The 11439-nt window shown below is 55.7% G+C and overlaps 2 protein-coding genes across 2 annotated transcripts; both read right to left on the bottom strand.

Moving 5' to 3' along the window:
- Positions 1-660: 660 nt before the first annotated feature.
- Positions 661-3019, bottom strand: BESB_034890 (putative small GTP-binding protein sar1; the record flags this gene model as incomplete). Its single annotated transcript, XM_029362075.1, has 6 exons — positions 661-692; positions 990-1065; positions 1365-1502; positions 1953-2056; positions 2377-2442; positions 2854-3019. The coding sequence occupies 6 exons, from the start codon at positions 3017-3019 to the stop codon at positions 661-663; spliced, it is 582 nt and encodes a 193-aa protein (XP_029221040.1).
- Positions 3020-7052: 4033 nt separating this feature from the next.
- Positions 7053-8956, bottom strand: BESB_034880 (ferodoxin FD; the record flags this gene model as incomplete). The annotated part of the gene is made up of 3 exons (XM_029362074.1): positions 7053-7246; positions 7946-8059; positions 8491-8956. The coding sequence occupies 3 exons, from the start codon at positions 8954-8956 to the stop codon at positions 7053-7055; spliced, it is 774 nt and encodes a 257-aa protein (XP_029221039.1).
- Positions 8957-11439: the final 2483 nt, after the last annotated feature.

Raw genomic sequence — 11439 nt, 5'->3', positions numbered from 1 at the left:
AGCGCCTCTTCATTTCACTCCTTTTTCTGAAAAGACACGCCCTGCTGCTCGTGTTCGTTTCACTCTCACGTTTCTGCATCTATCACACACTGCACCTCTTGCTTCTGCCTGTCTCGCATGGCTCCAGGCGGGCCACCGCCACCAAAAACGAAATGAAAAAGTCAACGAAGCTGGGTCACCCGGCGCAGCATCTTTCGGTACTCTGAAATTCTACTTCGACGCGTGTGCACGCCAACCGTTTGAACTGGTAGTACAGGAACTCTGTCTGCTGTAACACGTGTGCACGCCGTGTGTGTTGAAGGTTACGGCCCGCGAGTCTTTGGAAACGCAGGGAGACTAGCGAAGGCATTGTACGTCAGAGTTTCGTCGGTTATAGTTGAAAGCAAGGCGAGGAGAAGCCCTGCCCTTCGGAAGTCCCACTCCCCCGCGCGCGCATGAGCTGGAGTGACGAACAAAGAAGTCTGAGGCAGAGAGACGCGAGGGTGAGACAGAGAACAAAAAGTCACGCATGCACGAACGGAAAAACGAGTAGCAGAGGCGAATGCGCATGCGGAAGGACAGAAGCGTAGTGAGAAAAGAACATCATGCGAAACGGGGAAGCGCGGGTCACGAGTTCAATGTACGCCTGGAGCGCGGATAACGAGACGACAGCGAAGGGCCTCAGTTCAGGAACTGAGACAGCCAGCGGAAGCCTGAACAGCAGACACACAGCAGAGGTCAAGAAGCGCGAGACATGGGGTAAAAGACGTCTGGTTGTGCACCAAAAGAAACAAAAGACATCCACGCACTCCAGAATGACTATGCTCATCAGCCCACACCACGCGCGTGGTCAGGTCGAAATGTGCAGCAGCGAGCACGAGCAATTTACCCTCATGTGATTCAGGCAGACCTGGACTACATGTATATGAGCGTGCATCTGTGAGAAAATCCGGATTGGTAGCGAACTCATTTGTTTCGGAAAAAACAAGCTTTTTTGTTCGAACTCTTACCTTCGGCATATCCCATGCGCTTGATGACCGTGCACATGAAGATCTCAACGGGGCGGACGCCGGGGACGGGTTTGCGCTAAAGGCAACATCCACATCGGTGCCGCATGCATGAGAAGAACAGAGCCTCTTCTACGGAGTTCTGCACTCCCCTACACGTCTTTTTACACACAGCTTCGATATCGCGCGCGGCGCGGATGCCGCCATTGCCAGCTCCACGACAAAGCACTGCACAGAAGCCACTCAAATGCCGTTTTTCTGCCCGTTGCCACCTAGTCGATGCTCGCAACCCCCCCGCTCCCCCCCAAGCGCCCGCTGCTCGAGTTGAGTTCGGAATTGCCGCGAGAAGACACCGAAGCTCTCGCGCTCAAGCCTTACGTCCTTGCCGAAGGTGACGTGGGAGTAAAGGCCCAACTGCTGGCGGAGCTCCTCCTCAGACGCAGCCTGCGGCTTGTCGATCTTGTTGCCCAAAACCAAGAACGGAACCATGGCAAGCTCTTGCGTCTCCAACAAGTGCTGAAAAGAGAGAAAAAAAGCAGCTGATTAAGACCAGTCGACAGTGACGGGGGGGGGGGGGGGGGGGGTCAATCACTCGAGGAAGACCTCCTCGGGGCCGAACATGAGTAGCTGGAGCATAGAGATCAAGTGAGGAGGGAAGCACACACAAGGCACCGCAATCGAAAAAATGTCCACATATCTTTACCTCTACAAATATATACATACATTCATACATGCATATAGATGCGGGTTGTCGCATCTGCCTGTCGACGTACAGCATACAAATACACGCATACGTATATAGAGTATATACGTAGAGAGTACTGCGTCCGCAGAAGCATAAATACGTAGGTTCACAAAAGTCGTTTCACGTCTTGCCAGGAGCCAGACACTAGACCGAGGCACGCGCGGAACGTCAGGCCGCCGAACAGCACAGCGAGCGAGAAAGAAAGAAAAAAAAAGACTTACGTTCAGCTCCTCCTTCGCCTCCTGGAAACGACCGCGGTCGGTGGCATCGACCATGAAAACAATTGCGTCCACGGCCGCGAAGTAGTCTTTCCAAATGCGACGAGCTGTGGAAGACACGAAAAAGAAGACACGCGGGGGCAATTTTCACATGCATCTTACGCAATACTGCAGTCCACACACACCTCTGAAACCCTTCACACGAACACAAAACCGAAACGCAAGGCGGGATGCGACAAGTCTGCATGGAGGTAATTCTCCATCGGCATATCAGCCATATCTTTGTGACACGCAAGATGCTTATGAAAATGACGCCGTCATCCTACCGAAAGACGAGATATCCCTCAGCGGCCTCGGTGCAGGACGCTCTCCCAGCACCGCGGCAGCCGCCCTTGCCAACACGAGGCGGCGTGAAAAAAGACCTTACCGGTTTCGTGTCCTCCCAGATCGAAAGTCTTAAACCGGATCTTGCCCACGATCAGCTCCTCAGAATCTGAACAGAGAAACTCGAGGGCCTGACGCCGATGAACGACAGTGTTGAGTAAACAAAAAGAAAACTACTCGCGAAGCACTCGACGCCCACGTAAAGCGATGGATGCAGGGGGCTCCAGCCGACGCCAGCCACGCGTTTCCACAAAACGAAGCGGAACATGCATTGATACTACGCGACTCTGTTATGGTGTAACCGCTGCTGCTGGGACTGTAGACGGAGGCGCGCACTCTGGTTTTCAGAAATCCGTATCAAGTTTTGAGAAGGCGACCCAGGAAACATTACAGAAAGGAGGGAGAACGACAGGTAAATGAACAGTCCCCGCGCAGTAAACGAAAGAGGAAACCGAGGCCGGCAGCGTGACAAGTGGAGAGAGAGATCGAGTTGAATGGCTTCGAATGAGGGGAGACGTACGGGGATGGAGCGTCGGGACGTGCTGCGCCACGCGGTCGTCCTTCAGCATGTGCAGAAGAGTTGTCTTCCCGGCGTTGTCGAGCCCCAGAAATAAAATCCTCGCGCTCTTCTGAGAGAGGCCGAGGTAGTTGAGCAAGTCCCAGAACCTGAGCACAAACGAAAACATAGCAAACCTTCGCTAGTTTGCCTCCCTAGGGTTTCCCACGGCGTACCTGTGATACACACGCACATATGCAGATACGGCTAGAGGCGTTTGTCTCTCCAAGATACTTTACTGAACACGCACAGAACTGCCTGCGTCCGTGCCATGCACAAACAGCGAGTGTGTCACCTTGAGTTCCCAAATCGCCTCCTACTTGCGTAGCTGAGCGCAAGATGCTGCCCTCAAAAACGCGAAGAAAGCAGGCAATACCCAGCCGGACGGCGAACACATGCGCGAAAGAGTGGAAAAAACAGCGGCAGGAAGCAGCGTATGTTTTCGGCAGAGCCGAGGCCACGCACGCCACGCCTGCACGCATCTACCAGAGATCGAACGGGTCTCGATATCACATGAGTTAGAAGTCAAGTCTCCACAGACACCGAGATGAATCAACCATCCTCGGTCTCTCTGCAGAGAGAAGCGCAGGCAGCGAAGGGACGGCCGACATCACGCACCGAGTCGGACGTAAGCGGAGGAACAACACAAAGATGGCTTAGCTCACACTCGCCGCAACCGCTTACCAGTTGAAGACGAACATTTTGTCAAGCAGAGGGGAAAACAGCGGGGCCTTGGAGAAAAGAAAGCCGTGCACTCGTGGCAAGCGGCGACAGAGAGACCAGGGACAATGGGAAAAAGGCAGGACGCGGATGAGGCAGAGAAAGCAGAGCTCGAAGAGCGAAAAAGCTCTTCTCTGGAGGAGAAACACCGGAGAGACAAACCGGTAGAGGTGAAACTTTGCACAAAAGACGCTGTACGTACACTAGACGGCCAAGAACCGCGGAGCAACAGGGTCAGACGGAAAGACATGCGAGAAAAGCGAAGAGAGGACGGCGAGAAGCGCGGGAGAGTACGATGTGCACTTCCTTAAGAAGGAGAGGTCAAGAAGAGAAAGGCTGGAATATGGGAGTTTTAAAGAAGAGAACACCGGCAGAGGACGGGGAAGAAACGGGTCACACAGAGGCTGGTGGCGAAGAGGCAACGGAGCGAAAGACACGCCAGAATAAAAGAGACCGCTCGCCCTCCTTTCTGTCTTTCAGCTTGCACAGGAATTGCGCCGACGTCTAGTGCGGTTTAGCCTTCCTACTCTGCCGATGCAAGAGAAGAACAGGAGTCACCCGTCGTCGCAAGAAAACAGAAGAAAAAAACCGCACCGACGTCGTCCATGCGCCCGCCGATGGATCTCTCCTCTGCCTCTGCTGCCCAGGCGATGAATTTGCGATGCACGCGCGCGCGGTCTACAGTAAGCTTTCACCGGCGCGCGAAGAATAGGTCTCTGTGTCGTTCCCTGCGCAAAACGCGGCCGGTTTTGTCAAACGTCCCTTGGGATCTGACGAACTCGCGTTTCTATTTCGAGATGGAAGACAGACAGAGCCAGAAAATCAAAACAGCTGGAGCCAACGATTCACAACGCGCTCTCTCCCTCACACTCCTCGCTGCGCTCGCTGTGTCGTGTGCGCCTGCCGCAGGTTGCCAAGCGGCTATCGCATTCAGACTAATAAATGAGAAAAACGTCCCTTGCCGCCCCTACCTCCTCAGGCTGAAGTGACCTGCATGCCCGCCGGCGCTCTCCCGCACATAAGCCGCTCCGGGATCCAAGACTACACGAAACGGCGGAGAGACTGCTTGAAAGCGTGTGTATAATTCGAAACATTTGTGAAACACAGTTGCGAAAACAGCATACACCAGTCTGCCGCATCCATAAGCAGTTCAGTCGCTAGCTCGAGAGCTATACAAACGATCCACGCGCGCGTCTCACGGGTTTTCAGGTGCTTCGTGCACGTGTTAGGATGGCAGGTAGGCGTCGACACTCTCTTGTAAATGCAACTCGACCTACAAGCGCGGTCGTTCAGGCACGCCAAGGCTCTGAAACGGAGGAAAGCGCTTTACTCAGTCAGGCGTTCTGGGGTTGAGGGCTTCCTTGCAGCCCTGGTAGACCGCGTCAGCACGAGACGCGGGATGATGAGGCCTGCCCAGGTATATCCAGAGACATCCGCTTTTCAGCGGATTCTCACCACAGGAACTCGAAACTGCGTCGATGCAAAGGCTTCTTTAGCAGGAGCACAGTTCGCGCTCTCGGCGCCGGCCTCCCCTCCGCGGTAGTGTACATGAATAGCACACTCGGATGGAGGATACGCCGAAAAGAGGCGGGAATCGAGGACGGTGATGCCACCTAGACATGCCTCTGTCGGGACTTGGAAGCGTAACGTTCATGAGAGAATATTACTAGTCGCGCTTGCGGCTGGAGGTGGGGAGGATGTACGCGCCGAGAAGCGCTTCTCGGTTAGGATATGAAGCAACGAAGTTGGGCTTGAAACTCACGCGTGCCTGTGTATCCGATGTCTACACGTTCGTTTTTCGTGATAACCTGACGAGCGCTTCTCACCGTCAAGATCTAAACCAGTTGTCCCACAGGAAGTATATACCCCCCAGAGAGATGGAATTTATATAAACTTGTGAATCGTTACCTTAGTGCTTAGAAGCCTTAGCAATGGTAATCATGATAGTCGTAGGAGAGAAATAAGCTCGGGTATTTACCTCTATTTGATTGGAAGGGACCCGCCTCTCTGTGCTTCATTGAAATGTGTTTGACTATCGAGCACGACATCGCACCAGTCGCCTGCGTCGTGACCTTGTATGTAAATCAAATCTCGAATCGCTCGAAAACTGTGTAGCGCATGTTATTGATGATGCATGCAGCAATCCGTCGACATGACGTGCAAAAAAGGGAGCCACCGAAACTCAAGTGGCGGAGTCTCTGCGCAACTGGCAGGTAGAGGGTCACGTGTGTCGTTTGTGCTGCTCAGGCAACTGGATACCGGTTGAAGTGCTACTCCTCAGGGCATCGCCGACTCCCTCACATACACGCGGTTTACGCTGGGCCTCACGGTGGAGTGTTTCAGCGGAAACACGATCCGTTCAAGGAGTTTGTCTGGATACAGTTCACCTTCGCTTTTCGTCTCGGCGAGTCGCGCTGCACGGCCCCCATACCGCCAGCAAGTCAAGCTAAGAGGAGTGCGCCACTCTGTTTGCGAATGAAGCTGGAGTTCTCCTCAGCGAATTTGCCCTAAACCATTCCATGTGGATCAGTTGAGGCTATATCGGACGCGCTACACTTCGCCGATAGGGGCTTGTCTCTGTGTGCGTCGCTGCCGCAGCAGCCTCTTATTGGCACACACCGCCGGAAGAGCCTCCTCTGAGGAAAGGCGGGTATCGAATCACGAAAAATCGATTATGCGTGAACCTGGGTCGCCAAAAACTCAAAGCGAGACAAGATTTCGATACGACACGCACGACTCGCGCGAACACCACTGGCTAGACTCTCTGGGTAGACCGATGCACACGCAAGTCAAACTCCGCGGAGCGCGAGGCAGCAGGCGCAGACAGCAAGGCACAGACAGACAAGCGCCTGCGGACACGCAGGCCCCACAGAGACTCGAGAAAAAGCGAGAGACGTAGAAGACTGCAGAAGCCGCAGAGACCACAAAACACCTACCACAAAAAACGAACCCTCACAAAGACGCCACAAGAGGCGCGCCGCTCAACAGACGAAATGGCGAAGAGTCGTAAACCGCGTACGTATACCAAGAGCAAGCAGAAACAGAAGAGACATCGGAGTCTCATAGAGACTCTTGACGCAAAGAATCCATTCAAAACCGTAGAGGCACCCCGCCCTGAATGATCACACGCCCCGTAGGACCGTCATTTTCATGCCAAGATCCACGAGCGCAGTCCTCTCTTCGCCTCCGCCTGCAGCCTTGACTCTGTCGACTGCGCGGCGCTCGTCTTCTTTGAGCTTCGGGGGTCTCCTCTGAAGTTCGCCATCTCCAGCGCAGTAAAAGCTTCCCCTACCCCCCCTCCACCAACCTAGACGGCTCTCGGTGCGTCCTCTCGTCTGCGTGGCCCTGTCGTCTTCGTTTTTCTTGTACGAGGGTTTAGGGCGCCTTGGTTCGCCGGCAGCCTGCAAGCGCGTGAAGCCCGCCTCCCCAGTCGCCGAGGAGACTCAGGCGTCTCCGTCAGAGGAGGAGTCTTGGCCGTCGTCGTCGGTTTCGTTGTGGAGGGCGTCCTCCTGGTGCGTCACGACCGTGCAGTCCTCCTTGGGGTATGCGGTGCACAACAACACGTAGCCTTTCTTCTGCTGGTTCTCATCGAGATACACCTGCTCGCTGCCGTCGACCGAGCCCTTCAGGAGCTTGCCTGTGCAGAAATCGACAAATTAACGACCGGGTCTCAAACAGACACTCCTGTGCGGAGGCGCACGGCCTCCCAGCCGCTCAAAACGCCCGAAGAAAGACGCACCAAACGCCGAGACAGCCCACTGAAAATCGAGTGACCGGAGACAACTCTGCCAGCCGCAGCGACGGTTTGCGCCCCGGAGATCAGGCAGTGGCGGGTTCCTCGTCTCCAGACGACATGTATATCAGAGACGGGGGGAAAACATGTTGAAGATAAAAATGAATTGCACCGGATTAAAATGAGTTGATTCTCAATAGAGAACGGCAAACTACAGCGCCGCGCCATGGAACGTAGCGCGAGCGAGACAGGACACTCACAACGTATTCAGATTCCAGCATTATGAATATATATATACGCATATGCAGGAATGCATGTATGTAGATGTGCCAACATTTACACACCCTCACGCGCATCAGCATGCTGGCGTACAGGCACGCGCTTGTCTGGACGTGCCCTGCGCGACGGTGAAACGCTCCTGAGAGACTCTCGGCAGCGAGGGCGTAACGCAGCTCGCGGTTCTTCACGCGAGGAAAAGGGCTCAGCGACAGAGACTAAGGAAGCGAAGGGCCACCTCACAGCCAGGCCTTTGCAGGCCTCCGTCCTCGAAAGAAAATCCTGGAATGCAAAGCGATTTTCCCTCCTTTTTTCCACGTGGCTCACCTGCGCAGGTGCTGCAGGAGCCGCCCCGGCAGGAGTAAGGGAGTTCGACGCCTGCGGCCTCTGCTGCGTCAAGAATGTATTCGTCTTCTGCGCACTCGATCTCTTTCGTTGCGCCTGAAAACAAAATAGCCAGTCCAGACACCGTTATTGTCCGACTATAAGCAGCTATCTCCGCACACAGCGCTCATCAAGAGCGAGCGCCGTTCGCCGCGCTGTCACTGGAAAGCGCACGAAAAAGGACGAGGTGGCGTGCCCTCCGCAGGCGAAAAGAACTTCATCCGAGAGGACTCCGCCCTCAGGGCGAAGCAGCGGGGGATGCTCGGTGTCTATTGCCCGGAGAAGAGAGCCCGAGTTCATGGGATCCTGCGTCGATGCGAGTTGCCTTACAAAAGCCATACACGCGTGTATATACGCTTTCACGCACGCTCATGTAGGCATGCGCGCGAGCTCTGCACTCTCCTCTCCGTCTCCGCGTTTTAAAGACCGCCTTCATTCAGGGAGATGTACTTTTGGCGCGTGGTCGGCCCTGCGGCTCGCCTTCTCACCGTCTGGCCCCTGAAGCTTGACGCGGTAAAAGAGCGTCGAGTGCCTGCGGAGGCTGCCGGCGGCGCGCTTTTCCGCGTAGCCCCAGCCTGCCTTCTGCAAGCCTCCGTCGCTTGCAGACGTCTTCGTGTTCTCAGCTACTCCAGTCGCCCAAAGAGAAGGTGAGGAAATCGAGTAATGCCGCGACGCGACAGACGCGTAGTCCCCGATGTTAAGTGTCTGTACGCCTGAGGCCGCCGCAGGGGCGAACGGGCTCGCGGTGCGCGACGAGCCAGTCGAAGAGGAGGAAAAAGAGCTCGCGGACTTGAAGGAACGAAGAGCAGAGAAGGCAGCAGAAGGGAGGGAGGACTGAGATGAAGGTGAAGTGGAAGGGAGTAGGAAGGCGGAGACGGACGACGAGGGGAACTTGCGTCGCTCCGGGGCCGCCGGTTGAGAAGCACCCCGGCGAGAGTCAGAGGAATCGAACATAAGAGAAGGAAGGACAGCAAATGCAGGATGTGAAGCAGAGGAAGAGGAAACCAACGCGGAGGCGCACGAGGCGGAAGACCGACAGGATACAGAGGAGGGCGCGAGGCTCAGCTCGGATGAGGGATTCACGCTGGAGAACGATAAAGACGAAACAGAGACAAAGCGTGGAAAGAGACTAACGAAGAGGCACAAGAAAAGCGGAAGAAAACAGACAGACGGGCGGGAAGAGGCACCGCGGAGGGCTCTAAACTTCAAGGTGGAACAGCCTCGCTGCGGCGCGCTGGGCCGCGGCGCTGGCGCTGCGAACGCCCTGGCGGTATTCTGCATTGTGTCGCCCTAAAAGAGTCTCTTTGAAGGCCTTCCCCTGTCGCTTAGAAAAACCAATCCCTCCACAAATATATTCTGAGGCGCTGCGGATCGCGCAACACTCGACGCGACCTTGGCCCGGCAAGGCACACACTGCCCGCGGACGGAGTAGGTACACACGAGCGGGCGCGGAAAACGCGGAATGCTAACGGACCAGAAACACAGACAAGTTTCTTGCGAGCGCGGCCAGTGGAAGAAGAGAGGAGAGAAAAAAAGTACGGAAAATACAGAAATCCGCCGCACGGAGCGCAGCGGCCGCTGTGCGGAAGGAGACGGGAAACAGTTTGCGCGTTGTCCGCGTATGAGGATGCGGGGTGACTTCGGCGGTGAGACGGCTGCGAAGAGAAGTTGAACCGACTAACCACGCGAAATTTACCGTCCAGTGCGCTTGGTACGTGCGTGGGCCCTCTGCGTTCATTCAGACTATCTGTGAACTGCGCTGCTCGTCGCGGTGATGCCACCGTGTCGGCGATGGCAAAGGGCGCCTTTTCACGAGACACGGCAGCGTTCGTCTCGACAAAGACACCGCGTAGTCCCGCCTGTGTCTTGGCGCCGTCATCTCGGCTCCCAAGTTGCGATTTCTTGACCTCTTTGCGCTCTGGCCTTTTACTCCTTCTCCATTTGTCTCGCATCGTGTGTCATTTCGTCGCTGCTCTAGTCCCTTCTTCGGCGCCCATGCACTTGCGCGGTCTCTGTGACAGCGGGGGCGACACGGTCCAGAGCCTCAGTTCACCCCGCAGGCGTCTTGTAAGCATGCCTCGCGGTTGGGGCGACTTGTTTTCGTTTTTACGTCACAAGGCAGCGGGGGTGATGCTCCTCTGTAGAAATCCCACGCCTGAAACAGGTTGCGGCGAAACAACCGTCAACTGGAGACCATAGGCAACGAGCCCTCCGCGCAGCCTCGACAGAAAGAAACGTGAAAGAACGCACACCGGAAAGAATGAGCTGCGCCATGGGATCTGCCCGCGGAGACAGAGGGGGGCGAGACACAGAAAACATTCAGACTGCAGCGAGGGCGGGTCTTGCCTCCCACGTCGCCCCTGCAGACAGCCTTCTGGGTCATCTTCACAAATCTGAGGCCGCGCCTCCCCCTACAAAACCTCTCAGCTCTCTGCCCTCCGTCGTCAGCGTGTTCACGAGGCACCAGCGGCTGTTTTGAACCTGCTCCTTATGCTCAGCGTCGATATTTCCAACGCCGGCTGCTTGGTTCAGCGGTGAAGTCCATCGCCCCAATCACCCTACTCTTGAGCAGCGAACGCAGTTGACCATTAGGAGCGTCGTAGACTTCGGGCGCGCACACTCAACCTCCACCTAGTTCGAAATGATGGAAACCGAAACTACGGCATACGCGTAACAGCCCCTGACTCGTGAGATCCGCACAGGCCACACTCTTGACCGCCTTAGCCTAGCAGAGGCAGCTGACCTCACTGCTCCAAGATCCGGCAAGAAGTGTTTCTCGTCAGTGGAATGGGTGCGTTAACTGAGGTTGGGGGATAAAGCTGCTTCGCATAGCGAGCTTTACTCGCGTACCCTGCATCAAGCGAAGCTTCGCAACAGGAGTGTGCGGGCGGGCTCGCAGGGCTTCACTATCTCAATACTGAATTACCTCTGCAAGCGCCTATGTGAACAGAGCTGCATCCTTCTTCGTGAACTACCGATGAATGAGTGTGCAGTCCCCTAAAGCTACGCAGCAGCCCTGCCACCTCCTTTCCCCCCTCCCCCCCTGCGACGGGCGTTTAATACAGGGAATCAAGTGGAGGCGAGGGTGAGACAATGAGGAATACTGCCGGCGGCCGCGGACAGAGACTCCAAAGTCGACTGGAGCCTCGTCTCAGTGGGTCGCCAGGGCTAAGCGGACGAAACGGCTGAAGCATCCGTGAGTTTCGCGAGGTTATTTCAGATTCAACGACGCACCGTCAGATACTGACAAAACGGAGAAGTCGAACCCCACCCGGATCAAGAACAGAACAAAAGTCGAAGAGAAGAGGCAAACGAAGAAGCATGGAGGCAGTCCACCGAATACAGGACCCGCCCCTTCCTCAGACATAGGTACAGAGGTAACGGGCAGTGGAGCCCCCCCTGTGAAACCTGTATCCCACGAGATGACAGGAGCCCAT

The sequence above is a fragment of the Besnoitia besnoiti genome, chromosome II (assembly GCF_002563875.1).
Source record: "Besnoitia besnoiti strain Bb-Ger1 chromosome II, whole genome shotgun sequence".
Classification (NCBI taxonomy): domain Eukaryota; phylum Apicomplexa; class Conoidasida; order Eucoccidiorida; family Sarcocystidae; genus Besnoitia; species Besnoitia besnoiti.
The sequence above is the reverse complement of the archived record's forward strand: the minus strand, read 5'-3'. Positions and strand labels throughout refer to the sequence as shown.